Source organism: Pyrgilauda ruficollis, unplaced genomic scaffold, assembly GCF_017590135.1.
Source record: "Pyrgilauda ruficollis isolate IOZ18807 unplaced genomic scaffold, ASM1759013v1 scaffold6, whole genome shotgun sequence".
NCBI lineage: Eukaryota > Metazoa > Chordata > Aves > Passeriformes > Passeridae > Pyrgilauda > Pyrgilauda ruficollis.
In genome coordinates, this window is record NW_024527710.1 from 5,336,479 (window position 1) to 5,362,258 (window position 25,780).

Sequence of the window (25,780 nt, forward strand, 5' to 3'; positions counted from 1 at the left end):
ATACCATTTACCAAAGAATGGATAGGCAGAATTTGTATGTAAAGAATTGAAGGCTGGAATCCATCCTTGCTTGAAGGAGCAATGTTTATAGGGAAGTCGACAAAATGTAACTCTCTGACCAAGCAACTGGTGCAAAATGAAGAACAAATTTATAATTGTTAAATATCCATAGACTCTAATGCTTTTTCAGGGGGGTTCATTTGACCAAGAAATGCACCACGTGAATTGGGACCATCTTTTCCATTCTTTAGAACCATAGATATGAAATAAAGAGATGCTAAACAATTCTGATTACGTCCATCCTGATTTTTCATGGAAAATCCTGTCTAGCAATACAGATGCATTTTAAAGATAAAAAGAAACATAGAAAATGTTCTCAATTCCAAATGTAACATACTGTTTTCTGTCTCTCTGTCTCCAGCTCAATTTCAATTCTGTTTTGGCTTGAAATTTTTGATACTCTTCAAACTCCTCTTCACAGTACTTCAGATATTTGACTTCTCTTTCCAAGTAATCGAGTACCTTGGCATGCTGTAAACACAGTGACAAACAAGAGTCATTGCATGCTCAGAGACACAGATCTCTTGCTGTTGATATGAATGGTATTAATATTTTATCTAAATTGGAAATATAAATATATAAATATATAAACATACTTATCCCAGTAGTTTGCAGCAAAACAATACAAAGATATGACCAGCTTCAGGCACAAAGAAACCATAAACTACAATACTTTGGTAGTACATTATGCATTTATTTTATCAAGGATTCTGTGTTTTAGTTTTTATTAATCTGTTCTACAGCCTAGTGTTTTTCAGTGAATACTTCGATAACAATGAATATAATCTAAATATTAGTGACTGTTCTTTGGTTGATAATTCTGCACCCTAAAGAGCTTAGTTCCAAAGCACAGGTAATCCGTGCAGAAGCAATGTGTTTCCTCAGAACACTCAGCTCCTGCCTTGCTTTGGAGAAGTTATTTTTACTAAAATGAAGCTGCTGATGTGATGTTTTATTGCAACCTACTGCACCTCTGTGCGTGACAAACCTTTATGGGATGTTTATAAACCATTTAAGTGCCTACATAAACATTAAACTGCAGTAGAACGGGAAGATGGTTTTGTGATGTAAGAGTAACAGACTAGGCAGCAGGCAAGACTGCTAGACTGACACAATAGCTCAATCTTTGGCTGGGAGGTGGAGGAAAAGAAAAACTGAAAACTATGTAGAAAAAAAGAGAAATTAAAACTGCTTGCATTGTTCCCATGGCCTTTTGGTACAGATAGTCCTTATTTCAAGTGCTTGAAGGAGTGGGAATGTTAGTAACAGATTTCAAAATGTACTTTCACTGAACTAGAACCAGAAACAAAGGCATGTAAATTGAATTACCAAATTATAAGGAAATACTTAACACAAATGTGGACAAGAAGGTGTAAAGAAAAAGGAATTCAGTATATATACATTGCTATGCACTCTAAAACACTGTTTTACTGCATGAAAGGTGTAATTTTATAGATGTGGCAAAAAATGCTGACCTCTTAATTGTGTTTTCATGTAGCCAGGTTGGAACAGTGGAATTCTGCCACCTGTCACAGAGATTTCCTTTAGCTGACTCTTACCTAAGCTCTGTACAAAGCCAGCTTGGCTACAGGTGGTCTTGGGAGAATATTGCTGTACTTATCTCAAATTAATTGCCATTATTTGAAGGCATTTTTCTCTAGGCAGACTTGTTTCTGTGTTGGAGTTTTCAGGAAAAAGTGTCAAAGAGATTTTATAAAAATTCTTACTAACCTCATTACTAGAAGGGTGACATAATGTTTGACAGATTTCCAAAATGTGCAGAACTCCAAGATTGTCAGAAACAGCCAGAAAATGCTGCTCTGCTGAAAGATATTTGACAAAAAAGTATAAACAATCCAAATTCCAACAGCAGCATGAACCTCCACCCAAAGACAAACTACAGAGGGTTTTGTTTTTTTCTGGTCTTTTTAGTTTGTTGTTCACTGCAGAAAAAAACCCTCAACCTTTTTGCTCTGTTATTCTATTAATCCCTTTAATGTTTTTCTTTTAACAGACTGTTTTTAATGAAATATTTTCAGTTGCTTTTATGCCATGGTAGTACACTTAGAACTGAAGTATCCATTTTTGTATGTACAGTGTTAAATTTATGGAAGTATGTACTTACACAAGATCATTTGTAATAAGATTTGTGTACCTCAGTCATGGGCCATTTTGCAAATAGGGTAGCACAGTAAAGCACAACCACCATGCACATACCTGTGGCACTGGAGGGGCTGATAAAAGTGATGGTTGATTTGGAGATGTTCTGGAAATGAGATGGCTCATGAGTTTTCTTCAGTAAGTCCCAAATATCTATATTTCCATTGTCTCTGCCAATGAAGAAAACTCCTGGTCTTGTTAAGGACCATTGTCCCGCAGTGTATCTTCCTGCAGAGCAGCTTGACTGAAGGATTGGTCCATTCTTAATTTTTTTTGAAAACAAAAGGTAGACCAGGCAATCAAACAGTACTATCAAGTCACTACTTCAGATCTTCTGTCTTTGGAAAATGCTCAAAATTTAAATGGTCCCATTACGAAAATTATATAAATGGCAAAATTCCTGTACCTGCTGCAGATAAAAAGGATTGTAGGGAAGTAAAAAACCTGGTATCTCACTTCCAGTCTCTTCAGGTAATCTGTCTGTCTGCTGTTAAAATCTGTGGTCTGGAGATTTTCTCAGGTGCAGCTAACCTGGGCTCCTACCTGAGACACTTAAAAACCCCCCATGTTTCTTTGTTTTCATGTGATGAAAAAAACCTTGTCCTAAAATACAAGTTCTTCAAATTTGTTCAGCAGTCATTTCCCTAGCAGGAGAAATGAATGGTTGGGAAGCTATGATTTTTACAAGGCTGGAATTTAAGAAAGTCACTTCACTTTTTCTGTAAAAGGCAAGTTTACTAAGCTTTATCTAAAATAATTTTCTGATGTGAAGATGGAAAGCTGTGTTAAATTAACTTACTGTAACTCCTTCTTTCCAAATGGCAAACTTCTGGCCTCCAATGCTTAGAAAGATGTCTTTAAAAAATGGAGATTTCTGGAGAGTGTTGATAGTTTCAGTGTGGAGCGCGTATTTCTGGGAGTGCTTCTGACCTAAGGGAGGAAAAAGGCAGTTGCTTGTTACTGGTGCCTTAGGGATCAAGAAACAAGAGTGCAGGACTTACCACAGCCCTGGAAGATATCACCCTCTTTTTTTTACTCACAAGGTACAGGAATTTGCTTTGCCACAAATCTAGTTACTTCCCTGATTTGTGCCAATATCTTTGTACTATTTTCTCATGCTAGCTAAAGTGCTTTCACTTTTGAGGGTGCACTGTTAAATCCAGGTGTTACCAGTGAGAGAGACTATTAGAGCTATGAGCAAGAACCTTAAAAAGACAAAGTATAGACACAAATATTTTAAAGTTAGTGATATATTAAGGCTTAAACAAGTATTGAGAAACTTGAACTTACTAACTGGTTTTGCTGTATTAGTATCAATTTTCTTTTTCCATTCAGAATAAACAACTTCTCCATCCTGTAATGCCAAAAAAAGTCAAGCAAATGCTAATGTTAGAGCTTGGTGGCTTATTTCAAAGTGACTTATTTTTAAGTTGGGACTTTTCTTAATTATAACCATTGATGCCAAGATGATTTTTTGCCTTTTCTTTTATATACCTTTTATATAAGTTTTACGTATCCTCAGTATTTTTAGCATGAATACTTGTAATTCCTTAAGTCTAATACCTTAGCATAGCCCTAGTGTTCTGTTAGCCAGGAGACCAGACATCCTAAAGGCCTCGTAACAGGAGGCTGGAAAACCCTACATTATCTTGGGAAACCAAGGTCCCCTCTAGAACATAGCCTGTAAACTGGAGATTTGGCCCATCCAGGGGGAATTCCTCAGATGGGGGAATATCATGCCATTCATCCAGACCTCCCATTGGGGATAAGCTAATTTGGAAGGTATAAATTGTGTACAAGATCTGTCGCGTGTGTGCATTGGGTCATAGCCCACCTTGGCAAAGTGGTGCACCAGTAATGCTCCTTATAAATACTGAGGTAAAAACCCCTTATCCCTTAACCCTGTCTAGTTCTTGATTTTTAAGACCAGGGAAAGGCATCACCATCATTAAATATGATCTGAGTAAATGAAAACCTGAATTTGCAGCCAATGACTGAAAACACAGTATAGTTTTCATCACCAGTTTTCAGTTATGAATTGCCAAAACTGCTTTACTTGCCATGATGCATGTAGACAGTTCTTCCTGCAGAATTAGGTGTTTGGTTTTGATAGTTCATGCTTTGCTCCAGTATTTGGGGAAAAGCTGACTGGAAGCAAAAAGGTAGCTAGGAGCCTAATTTTCATTTCCATATGAACTCAGAATTGGGAAAGACCCATGAATTTTAGTAGCATAGGGTAGGTAGCGGGTTATGAATAGTTGGAATTTCCAGAGGGGAAATTAAGTTGGGGGGGCAAACTGAAAAATAAATGTTTTCACGTGACATGTGGGAAGACACTAAAAAAAAATTACTAATCTTATGTGTTCTGGAACAAGGAAATATTCTTTGGTTCCTAATAGGTGGTTAAGCTCAATATATTTTGGAAATGTCTTCTAATTCTGCTCTTGAAGTAAGGGTTCAGTCTACTGAATATTGGAGGTTTATTATTTTTAAACATGTAGCTAAAATTATTAATAATGTATTAATTAATAATAGAATTAATTAATATTAATAATGTATTAAAGTGGAAGTAAAAGGTGGCATGTTCAGAGAGATCTTTTAGTTATACCTGAAGAAAACATGCAAGTCCATACATTTGTGTGCGAAAACTCTGTTATTTAACTCTTCAGTATTTCAGATATCTTGGATTAACATTTTCATTGGAAATACATTATTTTCACTTACTTCGTTTCCAACAAAGAAGTCTGTGGATATATTCTCTAGCAGTTCCAGATTTTTGCTTGAAGAAGTACTCATCTCTGTATATGAGCTCTCTTTGGTGGGTGCTCTTAGTGTGCTCCGAGATCTTGCCCTCCCTGGGAAATGACAGTGACATCTTTTTGTTACACACTAGAATTATTAGACCAGGCAAATCCTTTGTCTTGTAAAGGTAGTTTGTGGATAAAGGGAATTTCAAGAAGAGATATGAAGCAAGGCTGCCAAGTAAAGCAGCTGTTCTGTAGGTTTACTGTTTTCTGGTGGAGTCTCCCCATTGCTGCAACTCTGAAGTCAGAGTTTCTTATACGCAGACAGTGCTTAGGGTGGCACCATCCTGTTCTGTGCCAGCTTTACACAGCACCGGTGTCTCCGTGGGAGCTGCCCTTACACATCACCCATAGCTGCCACTACCAGGAGCTAACGTCTCTGCTCCAGGGAATGGATTATGTTTCTAAAAATAGTTTTCTGTAATGGCTGAAAAGGACATATTGTTTCAGGGATAAAGAGATTGGGTGAGGGATTTGCATAGGCTTTTAAGTGAAATTGGATAGAGTCACTGTGTATATGGAATTGTTCAGTTTGGATTTTTACATGTACATCTCTTCGTAGTCAGTACATGTAGTTCACACACTGAATACCACTATACTTAAGAAATCTTTTTCTCCAGATGTGTTCAGCTATACAGTACTTTGTTGCTCAGCTTTTATTATGTATATACTGAAATACAAGCTTATTGAAAACATTTTCCTCTGTAAGGTGTAATAAAAATATTACCTGGGGGTTTGTAACGATACTGCAGTTTCCCTAAACTGATTCTCGTGGGACCATACTCTGTGTTGTTATCCCTTTCACGCAGATTTATCTGTTCAGAAAGAAGCATTTGCTAAACCATTTTGTCAGATCTTCGAGGTACAAGTCTAAATTACTTTCTGCTGTAATGGAACAGATCTTTGCAGTGTGTTTGTAATACTCCACAAACAGTATTTTCTGCCTCACATACAAGCATGGGAAAAATGGTGCTTGTGTTACCTTCTTTCTGTAAGAATTTTTCTTTGTTTCTAGCAAAAAAGCCCAAACAACCCCACTCCAGTGGTCATGCTTGTTCAAAAACTGTGTCTGCTGCAGGTATTCTGAGTAGCACAGATCAGCATGACTAAAATTATAACTTCTTTTTCTTACCTAACATTGTTTTCATCCTCACTTTTTTTTTTCACAAACTGCTATGTCTGTTTTCATGAGAATGTTGGTTTGTTAGTTATTATGGTTCTGCTGATTATGACCATGTTGCACTATTTGGAACCCACTGAGACAGACAGTAGAGCATCCAAAAAGGTTGACAGGAACTTACAGTATTTACACAACTACTTTTGCACCTTCTGCAGTTTTTTAGAAGCAGTCATGCTGTTTTTCATGAATTAGCTTTTCAAAATGCATTTTATTGAAGTTTTAAAGGAATATTGAAATATTTCATTTCATAATCTGAAAGAAAATCACAAGGAAGTCACAATTTGCTGGAAAAAATAGAATTGGGAAGCAAAATACTTTCCTATGGAGTTCTGGCCATATCTACAGTTTGGCTTGATCTCTGTGTTCTATATTTGTGGACACTACCTTTATGAGAGGTTTCCAGGAGAGATCTAAATCCTCATCAGTGTTTGGATCATCATGGGGCATGCGAGATCTTTTCTCCTCCTTCATTTTCTCAGATAAAAATTGTTCACGACGTTCAATGGATGGAATAGCCCAAAATAATATTGAGCTGCAAAACAATTGTATAATGTATATTTTATAGTGTTTTGGTTTGCAACTACATGCAATTTTCCTTACATTTTAAGGCTTGAGTTTTTTTAACCTTTTATCTTCAAGCCTTTTATAACAGTAGAGACTCTGAAAATCAGACAAAGGCTAGATAATTAATTGCTCCTTTTGCAAATGATTAAATATATTTCTTTATTCACCCTTTCATCAGTTTATTATACCAAAGCAGCTAGATAGTATTCATCCAGTTTGCTTATGGACAGTTATTGGGTGAACATACTGGCACTGCCTGGGTAAAATTCCTGAAGGCTGTAGCAGGTAATTTAGTAACTCAAATTGAAGATCAGTCCCAATTTTTGTGTGTACCAATTAATTTGCGGACATTCAAGGCAAATGGTCCCACTCGCATTTGTGATCTCATTGGAATCTTCAGCCCTCTGATTGTTCCTTTTGTTCTACTCTGGACATTCACTCACAGGTTTGATACAGCCAATGAATCTTTCCTCATTGCTGATATCTCTCTCCCTTTTCTAACAGGAGTTGCTCAGGGACCTGCACGCTTCAAGTATGACATTACAGTGACTTCCCTGTTCTTAACTTCAGTAAATACTTTCAATTTGGAACCCTGGAAGATGTCTTGTAGAGTATGTATTGTACATACCAATCAGGGGAGCAGGTTACAAGCTGCAGCTTTTTTTCATCTTTGTTTTCAGAAGTACCACCCTTTTGATTTTCCTGAAAATAACAGTAATAATTATTACAGGGGAAGAAGATGATGAAAGACAAAAATCACACTCTGATATGTAAGTACTTCAACACACAAAACAGGCTACTAGAAATTAAGTCCCTGTTTCTGCTTGGCTAAGGTTTGAAAATCAGTGCTCATTAATTTGCATTTATAAAGTCAAGATATTTTACAAATATGCTTCAAGTGAACTGATGTCAGCTTTTCCTGCTACACACCTTAAATTCTAAATTAACTTAGCAGGATAAATATTTACTGGTACCACTGCAAGTCAGGCCCTCTTTAACTTGCCAAGTTTGTAACTTCTTTTATGCAGCTTAACCAAAGAGCCAGTAATTGAGAAATTTGTCTCCAACAGTTCAGTGTAGTGGGAGTGATGTGCCTTTGCCAAGTTTACACCATGGGTCATCTATCCTAAATTACCACTTGGCTAGACCTCACTGTGAGATTGTAGTGGTGCCTTCAAATGTTAATTATTTATAGTTTAGTTTGTGTATCTGGGGTTCTGCAGGTTTTATACTATTTATCATTTACCAAGTAGTTATTGGTTTATACCAAATTAATTTTAATTACTCAGGAGAAGAAAGGAAATATGTCAGAGGTAACAAGGGATTATAGGCTAATCAAATCTAACTTCCAGTATGTAAAAAACAGATATATTTTGGCAAAAACTGTACTTATCAAGTATGTGGCAAAATTTCAGCTATTTTTTTTAAAGCCAAATTAGGCCTACTCTAATTTTCATTCATGAGTTTGTCTACCTGGAATCACAATGGTAGTAATGCAGGCAGGCAAAGCTGAATTAGATTCTGGATATAACTTTGAATAATTTTTCATTAATATGTAATTATAAAACTGCTGATTTTATGAGCTGTGTCATAAAAACTGCTATGTTGTGCAAAGGCTGACACATATTCCATGTTTATATAACAAAAAGTATGTCCCAGTACATGTTGCTAAATACTGGCAAAGTGACTCCTTTGTCAGTGTTATTTATTAAGCATGGATCTCCTGTATCTGTTATCCCAGATGAACACAAAAACAGCCTTCTGAGCCTAAACTTTGACTAAAAAAAACCCCACCCAAACAACAAAAACCACAACAATGTTCTGCTATCCAATCCCTTTCTTCATGCTTTTCATCTGGTACTAGTTAGTATCCATGACTATTACTGTATAAAACAATAATGAACAGTGGGATCAGCTGACATTTGATGGTATATGTGTGTCCCTTTTCTCACTTTTCTGGAAATGCCACTAAGAACTGTAGTATCTGTGAAGTCTTAATTTTTTTTTTTTTAATTTATTGATATATAATTTCCATAAAACTTTTAAAGATTTCAGTTTTCTTCTTCTTGGCCTGCTTTTCCACTGTCATTATTTTGCATTTGGCTACATTTGCATTTCAATTGAATTTGGCACCATTTGCAATACTTTGATAGTAAATCAGCACCCTGTGTTCCTATACACTGTAAGTACTTTAGAGCTTTAAAACCATAATGAAAAAAGTAAGTTTTGAGTAGACAGGCAGCATCCAGAAAAATTAAGGTGACTACAATAATGCCATTCTTGGGTATCCAGATATTTAGGTATTTAAGTTATTTCTTGGAATTTTTAGTGACAGGCTAGATTGCTCATAGTAGAAATTCAATACATTTTAAACATGGAAAGCTTACTATAATTTTGAATTATGCTTGTCTGTAAAGTTAAGGAAAGTTTTTCCAGTAGCAGCAGATTCATGTCAGACTGAGAGCACAGCACAGTTGTAAAGCACAACGAACACAGCAGATTATTAGTATTTACTAAATGCAGTGAGAAATAATGGATACAAATAATTAACTCTAGTATTTTCTCTTGAGTTGACATTAAGATTTCTGAAGTAGTAGATTAGAAAAGCAATAAAAAGAGAAATGAGATTTTAAACTCACCTCAAGGTTACATGGTAGCCACTGTACATCTGTTGGTGGCTTTGTATGACAATATGGTGTGGAAGAGGCTGCACAGTGTCTCACTAGAGGTGGCTCTAGCCTACTCTGCTGGACTCGCTTAGGGAATGGCTAGACATGTTTTAAGAAAAGATATCTTAGTGTGTTTTCAAAATAGAATAGTAGATCTATCAAAGAACAAAAGGTTACTTTGCATTCTGTTAACACTTTTTTATGTATTTCAGATCAGTTTATAGAACTTTTTAGGGGTCTAATACCTTCCATTTGAGAGAAAAAATTCAGCAAAACAGGCCTTTGGATATAAAGCTTTAAAAAGATTTCCAACATGCCTCCACAGACAGGCAGACATCATTAATGTCACCTCTCCTCTTAGGGTTTTCTTTTGCTTATCCTCCTTACTGTCTTTTTCTACTGAAATCATCTTCTCATCTTCCAAGCTACCTTTTCTCTGTTCATAAAGATCTAGAATACTTTCAGTATTGCTTTCAGTAACAAACAATATCTATATTTGACAGGCTTTGTAAGGTAAGAGTGGAGGGTGTATTGGTGCCCATTAAAGAACAGACTCACTGAAACATAAGTTGCACGAAGTGCAGTAAACCTTTTAAAGGTGTACTAACAAGTAAAAATTATACCATGATAATTGTGATAATGGTTTGATTTCATGAACTCGTCAGGTTTCTTATCCTTTCTAGTGTCTCATTGCAAAGATTACCTACTCCTCTCTTTTGAGTCAGGATATCCTCTCCTGTTTTGCCTCCACAGACATACAGATACACTGCAATGTACTTACAACAGAAGCATTTACCATATTAACAGCTGTTATCTTCATTTCACAGAATCATAGAATGTTAAGGGGTTGGAGTGGACCTTAAAGATCATGCCCAGCCCCCAGCCATGGGACACCTCCCACTAGACCAGGTTGCTCAAGGCCTGATCCAACTTCACTTTGAACACTGTCAGGGTTGGGGCATCCACAGCCTCCCTGCGCAACCTGTGCCAGTGTCTCACCACCCTCACGAAGTAAACAATTTCTTCCTAAATCTAACCTAAATTTCCTCTCTTTTAATTTTTACCCACTACTCATTGTCCTGTCACTACAGTTGCAAACCAAGAGTCCTTCTCTGGCTTCCCTCTAGATTCCCTTCAGATACTGGGAGGTTGCTATGAGGCCTTCATGCAACCTTCTCTTCTCCAGGCTGAACTGCCCCAACTTTCTCAGTCTTTGTAAAGGAGGTACTCCAGTGCTCTTATCAACTGTGTGGCCCTTCTCTTGCTCCAACAGTTCCATGTCCTTCTTGTGTTGGGAACACCAGAGCTGGATGCAGTGCTCAGGGTGGGATCTCACCAGAGCAGAGAGGCAGAATCCCCCTCCATTGCCCTGCTGGCCATGCTGCTTTGGATGCAGCCCAGGACTCAGCTGCTGTTCTGTGCTGCCAGTGCTCAGTGCTGGGGAACCCCTGTACACCATATCCAGCCATCAGCCCTGGAATTACCTCAGCCACCACTGCTGCTGCTGCTCTTGGCTCACCCTCTGAGTCAATGATTTCATCAGCAACAGGCTTTGTACTTTCCAGCTTTTCTTCATGTTTAGAAATATCCCACAATACAACCTGCAATGATAAATTAATATATTACAAATTATATTTGTATATGTGTATTAATATGCTGTGCATGAATACCCTTTTTTTCAAATTGTGTAGGTTTGGGGAAACAGAACAAATTCACTCTCTGCACTAGAATTTATGAAGTCTTTGAAGTATTTTCTCTTCAGCTTGATGCAATTAGAAGAAAGGTTACATGTGTCTCTAAAAAGCAGTCTTTACAACTTGACCTATTTATCAGTACTACAAAGCATTGTATGGTAATGGTTCAGCTGTGGAATAACCAGGCATAGCTTCAGCTCAGGATAAGAGAACTTCAAGACTCTGTGACATCTGTCTTTTGTCTGTCTGTGTGTTACTATGGATGTTGAGTACATCTCTTCACCCTTATTTTCATACTGGAAGAAAATACAGAAATGTGCTATTTTATTTTTAAAAGATTGAAAAACCTGTCCATCGACACAGCCACCAGCAATGATATTTGGATCACTTGGACTAAACTGAAAGCAGCAAATATCTTCAGGAGCCTTCAACACCAACTAGAGAGAAGAAAAACAAGATAGTTGAGACATAGTCACACCATTTGTTTGTTCTCATGTTATTTAAATACTTGGCATATTTAAAAGTCATGATTAAATACCTGGAGGCAGAGAGGGTCAAACAAACTCCAGAAAAGTACAACTGACTGGTGTAGCAATGATTTATTAGAAAGGTTAACTTGTTCTTCATATGAAGGCTGCTCTCTTGCTGACAGTGCTATAATCCCTAATCAAAAGAGAAAATAAATTTTCTCAAAAGAGACAAGTCAAGTTTCAACACATTGATAATTATCCTAAATTACTTATATTTATACCTTCTGAATACAGTGAAAAAAACCCCACCAAGCAGAAAAGAAACCCCAAACAAACTAACCATGTATATTTCTATTTTTTCAGATCTGCTTTGAGGAGACTATTTTTGTTAGTTAACATTAGGTTATTTTAAAATGAGTCATAGAACATATGCATCAGGATAAAACTCCTCTTTTTCCTCCTGCTCCTCAATGGTGTAATACTGCACCTGAAATGATGTGACAGACATGTAGTCCTGGCCACCCACCTTGAAAACAAATCTTTGTAACCCAGTTAATTTTCTTACTCAGGCTGCAGTGTTGGCTAGTAGTATGCTGGGAGCTGGGGCATTTACATAGGACTTTATTGTGCCTCTAGGTCTGGCCATGCAGAGCAATAATGCACAGCAGGGAGCAGGAGTTGACATTTTGTGTGTCTTGTGATGCTCTCTGGCACTCGGCAGAGCCATGTCCTGCTGTGGCTGTGACATTCCCCACCAGTATTAGGCATGCTATTGAGAGCCAGGCATGGGCACAAGCACAATGGTATGCAGAGCCATCTGAAGAGTCTGGCACCACAACCCTGCTTAAATGAACCTCATGGGGGGAAATTTCTCATACCTATAATCTCCACTTGTGCATTAGGGTAAAGGACTTTGCATGGCCCATATGAATTCTATGAAGAATTTGTCTCATTTTGCATTTTCCCTCAAATTGGCAATTCAAACAGGGATACTAAATCAGTTTTGATTTCTTTTTAAATTTGAAAGCTGATGGTTTTATGAAAGATGCATATTTTATAGCTGTCATATAATACCCATCATTGAAAACTCAAATCAGTACTGTAACTGCATTACCATAAATGGTTGGATGCCAGCGAACGCAGCTAATGGTTCTGTTCTTGAGATACTGCACATCTGTAAATGATTGGTATTCTTTAAGATAAACATCTGGCTTGCCTTCTTCTTGGTCTTCTGCTAGGGCCTTCCAGTCATCAAAAAAAACGTTCATAATTTCATTTTGCTGCAGTGCAATTTCCACTCTGTTTTGTGAAAAGAACAGTTAACGCTTCAATAATCCAGATGTGACTACTCAATAGTAGAATTACAAATATTTCTGTAAAGAGGTAGCTTCTGTTTTTCACAAAATCATGATCACATTATTTAAAAAATCAAGTATTAATTTCTCAGTGATGTATCACTGCAAGGAAACCATCTTCTGTTTAAACAGAAATAGCTACTGTATCTGGTTCTTTGTGGACCAAGTACAGAGCAATTGTCCAATCCTTTGTGCAAAAAATGTCATTAAGTAGGACTTGTCCCACTTAATGGGACATGGCTAAGGGCCATGGGTGGGACAGCACCTTTGCTCACTGCACAACCGTCTGCTTGAGTGGGTGGTGTTTGAAAGGTCAGCTTTGCAGTTTGTTTGGAAAGATGTATCACCATCTACTCTAGGAGTTCTGATATCTATTTAAAGCAACATTCATATCTATATAGCATAGACTTCATGGTTATTTTCATATAAACAGGTATTAAGTTATTTTTTGTTAATATTGTAATAATAAAAAAGGAAAAAAAGAATATAGAAACAAAAAATAAAATTGGTATTTGACTAGACCAATGATCCATTCAGACAAGAGTACTTGCTTGTATTCTGTATTATTTCAGGTAGTCTTCAAATGTACTGCTGAAATAATTTTACCTTAAATGTACTGCTGTAAGAAAATTTTTCAGGGTCTCAGATGACAGACTCTCTGCTTTTGCTTCATTTGACAGCTGCCTTGGATAATACTGCGTGGATGCATTTTTTGGATAGGTCCTACCCAATTGGAATAAATTTGAATGTAAGTATAGAAAACATTTCAAAGACAGAAACCTATGCAATGTTTAAAATTAAAATATATAGTTTTTCTAGACACTTTAAAAAAATATTTAAGAAAAAAGATGCAAACAGAGCGTCCAATATTTTCTATTAATCAGTTTGTAACTGAGTAACTCCAGAATTTTAGTTGAGATAAGAAACAGTGCATAGCTTAATAAATAAGCTGATAAATGTTTTCTCATGCTTACCATTTTGTCTGAGTACTAGTTTCTCTTAGTTTTGGAACCATTTGCACCCCCACATCCCTTTCAAGTATTTTAATACTGAAAGTATCATCTTCATAGGCCGTGCATTCAGCATAGCTGTCTTTTTCATCTGCAGCATTCTTGTCAGTAAATGTAATGGGTGCACCAAACATCCTGCGAACTCGAGAGATCTTGTACTTAATCTGGAAAAGATACATTTCCATGGCTAGCAGAAAAGAAAGCTTTTGGAAAGTGCATCCTTTAAAATGTCTGTATTCATATAATGCAAAATTAGTTAACGTTTTCTGTGTTAAGCTTACTCGTATTTCTGCATTTTGAAATTCTGAAGTGCTCTTATAAATAAACTACGTATGTAATAGAAGACAGGTTTGTATTTGTAAAACTAGAAGTTGTAGCATTTTTGGATTACTGCTAGTAGGACAAGAGAATTACATTTTCTAATTCATCCAGTATCAAAACTGCACATTTAATTAAATGATTGATTTACAGGAAGCCTTATATATAATACTGAATTAGGCTTCCAATTAGGCTAATTTTCAGCTCTTCCCTCTTGGTGGAATTCTTAACTTTGGGAGAGGTATTTCAACTTCCTCTGCAGTGCCTAGGGTGAGAAAAGTACTCCGAAGAAGATGCAGAAAAGTTCAGAAGAGTGTCCTTATGTTGAGAACTATGAAGGATGAAGGGACATGTCTTGACTTCTGCTCACAAAGAGAAGTAGGTGCTTGATTTTGGGCAGTAGAGAGGTATTGCTTTGTCTTGGTTTCATATCCAGGTACTTTTTCCTAGCACCTCCCACAGAACTGGAAAGGAAAGGAAGCTAAAAATAATTTTAAGTGGACCTTGCCAACAATACAGAATGCAAAATACAGAATTCTTGGACTGTGCATGTATTAAACTGAATGACTGTGAAATAGTTTTAGAGCAATCAGACATCTTTTTAGGTGTAAGCAAGATGTTCAGTTGCTATTAAAAAATCTTAGCCAGTCTTCCCTGAAGAGGGACTTAGGTACTGAGTAAAAATCACTCATGGACAGTTAGATACTTGGAGATGCCCCACACATCACCAATTAGGTAACAGCTGTGATTGGATCTAGTTTTTGGACATATCATCGTCTCTCTCTATATACATATATATAATCTGTAGATGTAATTAATCACATATGTCCTTCTGTAAAGTCATCTTGTAATACCTGTGGATACTTAAAGACTATTGCATGCTACTTAAATGCCATTCATATACTAGAACACTTCACTGAGCTTCATGGAAACAGAGCAATGACTCCCTTGTCATCTGGTCACTTGGTAAATTGAGCAAAAAGTGGCAGAGGTGCCAGTGATCAAAGATGATCAGGACTTCTGATCTTAAACCTTAAAAAATAGTTATGTCCAAGGTGGTGATACATACCTAATCTGCAAGACTTAAAGAGAACATAGCTCAAAATAAAAGTTTCTGCAGCACTTTCAGCTTTTGTTAAAAGTTTAGCTATTTCTCTATTTCTCTCTGTTAGTTTTCATGAAAGACCTCAAGAAAAACTAGGATTGCAACTTCCAATTTCCTGACTTGTTTTTTTAAGGAACTTAAAATAAACATAGGGAGTTTATATTTATTTCATTGACTAACATCTGTTGATTCTGACCTTTGTATCCCTTTCTCTAACAGATTCTTCTTCAACTTCCTTTTCGCTGCCAAGGGAAACCCAAGGTTTGTGGACTTCCAGAGTTTCCTCTATGTTTTCTTCTTCTGTTTCTTCTTTTTCTTCAGCAGCTGCTAAAGACTTTGATATCAAACAGTGAGAAATGTTACTCTTTCAAAAATTTGTTACTGAAATGTAAGTATTAAATAGAAACACATGTTTCAGTTTTCACTCACACATTCTTTACTTTTGTCTCTGTGCAGTGAGTCTGGGTATACTGTGGCCCTGCATAGGGCTGGCTTAGGTCCTGTTCATTTGTGCATTAGAATTTTCCAATAATATTTAATATCTAACTACTAAAGTGAGACTGTTGTCTTGAAAGCAAATAATTTTATAGAAAAAGAATTTATAGTGATTTTTTCCATTAGGTCCTCTAGACTGGAACAGCATTTTACTTTTCTTAGTTTTTGCTTCTCCTGATTCCCTGATGCTGGATGGCAAACTCATATTGAAAAATTATATAATCTTTCTATAAACATTCTCGTACAGTGAACAAGTTCTATTTATCTAGAGCTATTTAGAACTCAAGAACATTTTCATTATTTGAAGAATATATTCATAGATATTATGAAAAATAAGTATAATACTTATTTGAAAATGTTCTATATGTTTATTTTCTGTTATTTTTATGTCTGAGAAACCTGATGATTGGCAGAGAAAATGAATGCTTATGATAAAAAATGCAGCAGTGGGGGTTATACTGGCCCTCTGATGCAAAATGCAAAACCTTAATTTAGCCCTCCTCAGAATAAAATATATTTTTACAGTGATATACATATTTTTCCATTATCAGCTTAACCATTAGAGAAATACTGGGCGCTTAACAATACCATTCCTGACATCTTTGTTTGAGACTAGATTCTGAAATATTTATAGAGAGAACAATGCTCTGGTATAGTTGGATTTTACCTTTAGAAAATTTTCCTTGGCTTCTTCAGAAGCAACAATGTAAAAGTTCTGTCCATACTGGAAGCTTGGATCAAAAATTACCAAGAGTTCTTCCCCTGGATATTCCTATTTTAATGAAAAAAAAATAGTGGAAAACTGAAAACAAAAAATACTCAAAACAAACATAAGGTTGTGACTGGAAAAGCTAACACCAATTTAGTATGTTAAGTTGATTTTGTATTCTTAGTGGAGAATTTCATGTGCCAACTGAAAGGAATAGATGGGGTCTATTTTGTAATAAAAATGAGTGTGGGACAAAACTAATCTTTCCTACAGAGAATTAAACAGAAAATAAACTGTCTTAATAATTTTCAATAAATAGGCCATGAATTAGGGGAAGCCAAATATGTGGAACTCTCTCAGTTCACAGAATCAAAACTAATATATGTTGCTTTTAGCATATTTTCAATCTGAAGTTAGTAAAAAAAAAATGCATGGCAAGCCATGAGAAACTTTGAGTCAACAACAGTCCATGACCTCTAGCACTCAGATATTACAGCATCAGTGTGTTTGCACAGAGTCAAACAAGAACAGACCCACTCTTCAAAAGAATGGACACTCTGAGAGCATAAGTCTTAAAGTGAGAATGAAATATGCTACATACTAGGATGACTTTATTGAGAAGGTGGAAATCAGAAGATTTAGCTCTTGTTTCCAGGTCCTGAATTATATCCTCTTTTTTAATACACTTGAAAAAAATTTCTTCTGTGACATCTTCATCAGGTTGGCAATTAAAAATTTCTTGGGTCTTTGCAGTCAAATGCAAAGGAAAGATTTCTGGGTGGCCTTTGAAAAAAAGCAAAATTGCATGATAACTTCAGAGTGTTGTTTAAACATGCATGTATACTTTGATAACACTGTGTCTTTACTGTTTCTAGCATAATGCCTTTGAATCTCTCAGCTTTGTTTTTGGTATTTTGGAAGGCATGAAATACAAATTATATTTCTTTTATTTATCTTTGAAAATACTCTACCCAACATTTTGCACATAATGAATATTATTTCCCTGGTATGGGGGGCTTTTTTTCTTCTTGATGAACAGGTTATTAACAACTTCAGTGAAAAATATTTAATGGGATTGGTTTTAATATATTAGGGGCAAAACTGCATGGTTCTGACTTAAAGCCTTTGAATAAATACCCTGTGGTCCTTCCTTGTAGGGCAGCACCATATTAAGCCAAAGTTTAATCTAGGTGAGGCTTCTCCCAAGTAAGGATGCTTTTCTGATCTTGGACTTTCATCTGGCTCCCACTGAGTTCAGAGTGCAGGAGAGACTATTTCTCACTAATCAAATGAGACTAAAGCAAACTCACTGAGATTAAAGTCAGATATTTATTTTCAGTTTTATTGGATAAAATATAGCTGTTTTTTTCTAGACACATGATGTCTGTAAGGTTCATTCCTATTAATTCAGAACAAGATATTTCTTATCTTTGTGCTAGCACGGATATCTTCATTGGTTTGGGGGAAGCTGGATGCAGTAGGTGACCTGTCAGCTGCACTCTGCAAACACAATCTGAGGATAACATGCAATGTTTCTTACTTTGTGTGCCAGGTGTGAGTAAGGCAATGTATGTAATGCTGGTCTTTCTCACGTTACATCTTCTGTCTCCAGCTTGCATTACAGCTCTAAGGGCTAAGATCACTCCAGGCCCATCTAGCTGAATTTGCTATAGTGCCCTGCTAGCAGACTCATGCTCTGTCTCAGCTGCCCTAGTAAGAGCATTCCTCATGAAGGCCACTACATTTTTGCCTGAGTAGGTTAGCAGATGTTAATCTTTTTGGTGAACTGGAAACCGAAAGACTTGGGGACTTGTATACTGTTTTACTGTACCGAAATTTGCTAGCTGTTGTGATAATAGCTGATACTTTCTATCTTTGTTTCAGTCTCTTTTCTTAGCTTAAATTACTTAGTATTTTATCTTAATTCCCAGCACCTATGGGGCTTTTCCTCTTTCTGCGTGCCTTGAAGAGAAGTTAACATACCTCAGATAATGATTGTGACCAGCTGTGTCAGCACGTTTTGAGAAGTCGTCTCTAATCTAAGCCAGCAAGGACTCACAAAACAATAAATCCTCCTTAATCTCTGCATAATCCTATCACATAATACATTATGTTTGATGAATCTGACATTTATCCTTTAAAATCTGCCAGTGCTGCTACTCCACTGCATCTGCTCTGCCATAGTCATCACTAAAATTAATGGCATGCCTGATGTTTCTGGTGCATGCTACACTGTTTCAAGTATGGATTACTTAGTGTCCACTACTTATTTCACAGCCTATACAATCTGTAGCATGCACAGTCATTATTTCACTTTCATCACAAGCTGTAACAATATTGCATGAATTTCCTTTTTGGTATCTTGGAGATTTCCAGGATTTCTGTGTGGATGCTTCCAAAAATTACAGAATCATAGGGATATTGATTGAGAAAGACCTCCAAGTCATCTAGTCCAAACTCACTGTTGCTAGCACCAGACCTAAAACATCCCAGCCAGGAGTTGTTTTAGACATTATTGTTCTTAACAATAAGCTTTTATGGTGCTGTTTTTTAAATGCTGAATCATGTGCATAGCCTTGTGCACAAATGCTAATGCTGAAAAAAATCCTTTTAAAGAGATGTAGGTTTCATTGCCAGATGAAACAATACAAGCATGCATTAAAGTTAAGCAAGAATACAATGGACATCACTACAAGAGGAAACAGAGTAAGACAGATATGCTAAGACCTTTTTTTTCAACTCTTATTGCTGTAAGATCAAGCTAAAAACAAAGCAATGATCAGAATTAAAATTACACCTTTCCATCTAAAGAACTAAAATTCTATATTGCAGAATATTATTTTTAACAGAATCTATAATATAAGGAGCTGATACTGGAGTTCTTACATTATAAACATTTTTATTGAATGCTCTTTTTCAGTAAAAAGTGTTCAACATCTGATCATAGGCTTCACATTGTTTTTCTATTTGTAAATTGTACCTGCATCATTTGTAACAGTCAGCAGCTCTTAGTGCTAGGACAACTTCAAAAAAGACCAAGAAACCTTAAGGAAGAAACAAAGAACACTTGCAGGCCTAAGGAGTGTGTGTATGGTGTTTAAATCTTGCACAGGCAGTGTTTGCTTGCACCAGTGTTGTTTTCCTGCTTTCAGCACCAGGTTTCTACTAGTGGTTTAGTTGTTAGAGCTCTAACCTTATTTGCCAGTAGGTGGAGGTACAATTCTCTCTTACTAACTGTCTCCTGGAACACTGAAAACACATTTTAAAAGTACCACTTTAATCATCAGAGGGATCACTTTTTTGTGCATTTTCATTAACTGCAGCTTAGCCATTTTGGTGATGCTAACCAGAGAACAATTTTCACCCAGTGCTCATGGGATTATGGAGGAAAACAAGTGATTTACATTTTCTTTTAGAGCTACCTTGTTTGCTACACTGTTTTAGCTTTTAATAATAAAAGCTGTATTATTACAAGCCAATTGATAAGATAGCCCTTTGGACTGTTCCTGTAAACCATAGATAAATTTTACTTTAATATCAATTTAAGTTGTATCTGAGGGATAATTGCACAAATTGGCTAAAAAGAAAAATACAACCAGAAATTGTAAATCATTTGGTGTCTAAGAAAAAAGAATATATTTAAATTTGGATAATTGCATAATTTTAGCCCTTAATTATGGCCATGCCTAAAACTGAACTTTACTTGAATATAAGGCTAATTGTGACTTTTAAATGGTTAATTTTTTTCCCCTACCAAAAAAAAAAAAAAGATGCTAATCGATGTCTATTGGTATCTGTGACTAAGAACCTCAAGTGATATGCTAAAATAATCTTCTCATGAAATTTAATAATGGTTTGGCAAAGATTAAAGAATTATAAAAAAAAATGTTTTTCTTTCAGTTGCTAAACTATTTTTAAATGCAAAGATTTTGCAACCTATTATGCAGTGCTGTTATGATGCTTATTTCCCCCATCCCAACTCCTCTCAAACCAAGAAAAAAACCTCTTCTAAAACCCATACCTGTTTCCTGCTGCACTGCCTGCTACTCAGAGCCACTCTAATTACTGTGATAGCTGCATTTCTAAATAGTTTCTATTTTTTCCTGTTCATAACAAAAAAATTTGGTTTTATTCCCTGCATTACTAACGCTGAAGCTTCAAAATGCTTTGAGTATTCCAGAACTACTACTTTAAAGCTCAGTCATCATAGCACTTACCTATACTGGCCATGGAAAGATCAACTTCATCATTTTTACCTGAAATATAATAACATGATGTTATCAGTAGTGTTGGTTACAGAATTATAATGAGTAATTTTACCTCTCTCAGTTATTTATCTAAAATAGCATATTGTAATTGATCTCATTTTTTTTAATGTATGGGGCCAAAATAATTAAGGTAGATCTTGTGTGAGCCCAGGTTGCTGCTTGTTTTATTGTTGCTGTACCTTACATACCAAGATGTGTTTCTTTTTCCTTTTCACAATTCCTTAGCTTTGTTTTACCTTTTTGTTTCTTTGCCGCTGGTTTTGAACCTTTCAAGGCGGTCTTGCTGGATTTGACGTCTTTTGGCATTTTTTCAGATTTCTCTAGAGAAAGATATGTTTCATTAATAATTTTAAATAGACAACAAAATGCACCATGTATGAGTGAAAATTTCATCCATAACCTTATGTAGCTTATCATTATAATAATATTTTCATATGCAGCTAAAGGTATGTGTCACAGTTTTAAATAATAAGCTGTATTTTCATATCATGTGTAATAGATGGAAAAACTTCTTTTGCCCAGGGTGTTACAAATGAGCACTGTCCAAAATAATGGCAGGTTAGATGAGGATAGAGGTTTCCCTTACTGAAAGCTAAGGACCTGAGATAAAGTGGGAAGAGCATGGGTGAAAATTCACCAGTTATAAATGTTTGTTCCAGTGTTTGTAAGTGTAAACCATTACTCAGCTGCACAAAGCATTTCTATTTGCAGTTTATTTGCAATATTGCAATTATTGCAGGGTATCTCTGCGGAGGACAAGATCGGGAAGAAGATATATGCCTTTTTAAATGTAGCAACCACACAGCAGGAGATGATATTGTATAGAAGGCTGCTTCTGTTTCATTTGCCCTCCTTCATCCCAATATCTGGAGAAAGGATTAGAACAGAAGGGCAAGAAAGACTCTGCCATGGCAAGAAGAAACGCAGTTCAGGCTGGACAGCACCATCATGTGGGAGGTGCTCACATAGCAGCTGATGGAACAACGACATCAGGATGGCCCAAATTCTCTTAGCAGTGTTAAAATTGCTTCATGTTAATACTGAAGAGCCAGAGGTGTTCAGGTGGGGTGAGGACAATGGGGCTCTCACTTTGTTTGTATCCTCCCTCTTCATGTTCACACTTTTAAGACTGTAAACTGACTGGGACAGGAAACATTTTTTAAATGTCTAGAGATCACCTATGGTATTTGGGTGCTATCACAATTTTACCACTAACAAGAGGAAAGTAGATGCAGATAGGACAGAAAGAGATGGCACCTTCAGGGACGATGGCATGACATAAATATTTCTGATGATCTCTTACAGGAGCTACAGCCTGTCTGCCTGTGCACATGAACAGCACATTTACTGTCAAGATGCTTAAGGTAAAAAGGTGAGTTTATAAAATAAATGTTCTATCTTGAGGGCTTCCTTATGAACAGCCTAAAAATAGTGAGTGCTAAAACAAACATGCTATGGCCTGTGCATTTGCAATTTCAGTGGCATACCCAGACTGAGAAACAGTGGTTTACTGTTTTGTAACACAGTTCTCAAATACTCCAGAAGCAAGCAATATAATCTTAGCCTCTGATCGAAATTTTAGCATGGAGATGGCCACTGATGGCAAAATATAGGTCATGGATTATAGCCTGATGGAATAGCTGAGGTTTGGGATACATGTTGGCCTCCCATGAACTCAAGGTAAATTTTGGTGTTGGCTTTAATGTGAGCAGTCTGACACTCTCATAGCAGTTATACAGATTTCTTTTTCACTCCAGTCAAAGTAGAAAAATATATTGTATAAATCCTCAGACTCTTTCCTGTATCATACTGGATCTTGCAGATCACAGGGGGCAGGCTGCATCCATGGCATGTTAGTGTATATCTCTCTTTAATCTCTCTTGATTATGGCAAATGCAGTCCCCTTCATTAGTCTGTCTGAAGAATAGTAGCATTTTAATCTTTTGCTTCTTCCAAAAAGCAATGGTGATACCAATGCAAAGAAAATTAATGTTTCAGAATTCTGAAAATTTGCTATGCATGGGATGATGTTTTTAACCCCCCATCCCCCCAATATATATAATGAATGTAAGGAGAAAGTTGGAAATTTTTTCTGACCTCATTCTCACAGTCTTTTTGTCAAATACAGGAGTAGAAACACTGTTAACATAGTTCTGTGTAAGCCAATATATTTTCGTATATATATATATATGTGTGTGTGTGTGTGTGTATTTTTCCCTATGTTCATAGATATATATAATCTTTCAAAGGAGCCTATACAATATGCTTAGCTTATTGACCTACCTCACTGAGAGTGCATATCAACTTAGATGGTCAAAAGAGACTAATTTTTCCTTATTTAAAAGAGGAAAGCTGTGCAAAGCTGTTTCATATCTATCTTTTTGCATACTTTGCATACAAAAATTGTGACCCCTTTTGTAAATAGGTTCTGTGACTATTCTAACTTGAAACCAACATTTATACCTCTGTATAAGAGAGACAGCCCTCCAGGATAAGAGGTGAGGGCAACTGTTGTAGAAATTAGTTGAAGCACAATATAAACCATCTCTTATATATTCCAGTCACAATGTTTTAATTCACCGTTTCATAATTATGCACTGCAACAAAGCTAGTTTGGAAATTTTGAGTGAGTTCCTCTGAGTATCCTAATCTCTAAGTCACATGAATGGAGGAAACACTGAGAAGGCCGACATAAGTCACATCCTATGTTTAGTAAAATAACTCGCAAATAAAAACATCCCTTTCAACAGATTTCAAGCATATTTTTACCGATAAAAAAAGTTAAAACTCTGAAAATGGCATCCCAGTAATCAGTTCCCCTCCTCCTTCACTGAAAGGAGGAGGTGCAGAGGTAGTTGCAGCAGTACAGAGAAGGGCTGTGGTGGTGAAGCTGGTGTCAGTGCCTGTGCCTGTATCTGCATTTGTTAATGCAAAGGTTTCAGGGCTGCAGAGGACAGAGCAGTCACTGGGGCTGTTGGTGCTTCCCTCTGGGGTGCACAGGGCCTCCTGGCCGGAAAGCAGATAGACAACTACAGCCTGCTTATCCTCTTCTACAACACCCCCAGCACTGTATCGCCCTCCCCTCCGTCCTCCTGTGGCCGTGGGATTGTCAGTGGTCAGGAAACAGGGAAGGCCTGCAGAGAAAGCCGAGGCAAACTCCCAGAGACTTCTCTGGAAGCACAACCAGGCCCACAGCCATTTACAAAGCCTGGATGCAAAGCTGGTTCTTACACAGGAATATGGTAACCTCTAGGTGTTGCCTTCAAGAAACACACACACCAAACTTTCAAATATGTGTTGAGGAGAAGCCTTTTGTACCTCACCTCTTCCAAAAAAGTATACTAGAACAAAAGTCCCAATATGTAAGTCAAAAGCTACTATTTTCAGTAGTTACCTCTTAGTTTGGGGATTTGCTTTTTTTTTTTTTTCCCTAAGTTTTTATGCAGAATACTAAATGCTATCAAGAAAGCCATGAAAAAATCATTCTATATTAGTTGACTCTCTGAAAATGTGACCAAAATGATTAATTTTTTAATCTATGCTTAGTTCCTATTCTCTCTCTCTCTAGGGTATTTCTATACTGGTAATTTAAAAAGGACTTGTCAAGCACACACAAATGTATTACGCCTTTCCATTAGGTTTATAAAAATTCATGATTCTGTGATTGAGAAGAGGTTGGAAACAACATTTAAATGAACATAATTTGGAAATTTTAAGAGTGCTATAAAATTATAGATTTGAGAATTGTCATAAATATTGCCATGTATTTTATTTTTAGAAAGTAAGTAATATTTAGGTTTCATTAATTATGTTCAGTCTAGTTTTTCAGCAGTTTTCCAGTGGAACACAGTGTTACATTATGTAATTGCTAAAATCTGGGTAAATATTTGACAACTCTGTTTGACATTTAATAGCCTGGTTTGTTTACAGATGGCTCTAATATTTTGAACATTAGGCTTAAGAGAAAAAATAAGATCAGAGTGTTCTCCTAATCATTTAATGTACTGAAACATTTACAGCTAAAAACCAATCCGTGAAGTTGCTAGGTTCTGCAAAAGGCAAAAACTAATTAGCTGTCAGCTCTGCAAAAGATGCCACCTGATTTGAGGACACAGAATGATTCATTAGTTGCCTAATTGCATGATTTCAGGTCAACTTTGTGTGCATTACTATTTTAGGACTGTAATTTACTATAATTTGGAATGACAGAAGCATTGGATGCATGTCCATTTTACAAAAGCACTACAAGGAAAGGATCAAAGCCATGTGCTAATTGCTTAATTTGTTGTATCACTAGCAAGCTAAAAACCACATTTCTGTTGGTAAACATTTAGGAACTTGTTAAAAATACCATCTTGAAAATGACTTTGTCTCTCTAGAATTTCGCATGCAATGTTGCCTTTAATTAAATTTATTCTATTTTGCTCTACACAAAGAGCAAATAATACAAATTTATTAAAAATTATTAATAATCCTCGTGCATATTTGGACACAACTTCACTTTGTAAGTTGTAGGGAGTTAAGCTGAAGTTTTGACAATGATCATTTCAGCATATAAAGAGTTCAATTTGAATGTACCTGGTTTCACACTTACAACTTTCCATTAAATCAGGCTTACTTGAACCTGGGGTTGATTTTGTTATTTGATAGAAACCAGTAGGTGTAATTACAGTATCTGGGATGGTAAGTACAATATATGTAAAATTAGATTAAGAATTAATAAGAAAGCCATAAGAGAACAAAATGGAAAACTTCATTAGAATGTTGGCTAATACTGTGTTCTGATTCTCACCTTTCTTTTACTCTAATAGATTAAAATTGGAAAAGGTATAACAGGGATGATTGAAGACATAGAACATATTTTGTACTGGGAATAAACTAGGATTATTTTTAGCCTGAAAATGATATGATAGAAGTCA

The 25,780-nt window shown here is 36.2% G+C and overlaps 1 protein-coding gene across 1 annotated transcript; it reads right to left on the reverse strand.

Moving 5' to 3' along the window:
* Positions 1–345: 345 nt before the first annotated feature.
* Positions 346–21,167, reverse strand: DNAI3 (dynein axonemal intermediate chain 3). The gene is made up of 21 exons (XM_041483364.1): positions 21,098–21,167; positions 20,811–20,849; positions 17,195–17,376; positions 16,552–16,656; positions 15,586–15,723; positions 13,931–14,130; positions 13,563–13,679; positions 12,716–12,900; positions 11,670–11,794; positions 11,479–11,568; positions 10,922–11,038; positions 9,408–9,536; positions 7,397–7,470; positions 6,589–6,736; positions 5,752–5,839; positions 4,945–5,075; positions 3,511–3,574; positions 3,020–3,150; positions 2,278–2,482; positions 1,792–1,883; positions 346–531 (listed from the first exon to the last, which is right to left on the reverse strand). Exons 1-21 carry the CDS (start codon positions 21,165–21,167, stop codon positions 346–348), a joined length of 2,616 nt encoding a protein of 871 aa, XP_041339298.1.
* Between the last annotated feature and the right edge of the window lie 4,613 nt (positions 21,168–25,780).

Excerpts from the sequence above, each read along its gene's own strand:
- DNAI3 (XM_041483364.1), bottom strand. The coding sequence starts at position 21,167 with ATGCCAAAAGACGTCAAATCCAGCAAGACCGCCTTGAAAGGTTCAAAA. Across the intron at positions 20,850-21,097 it reads AGCGGCAAAGAAACAAAAAG|GTAAAAATGATGAAGTTGAT; the intron begins GTAAAACAAAGC and ends ATTATATTTCAG. Across the intron at positions 1,884-2,277 it reads CAGCCCCTCCAGTGCCACAG|CAGAGCAGCATTTTCTGGCT; the intron begins GTATGTGCATGG and ends AATATCTTTCAG.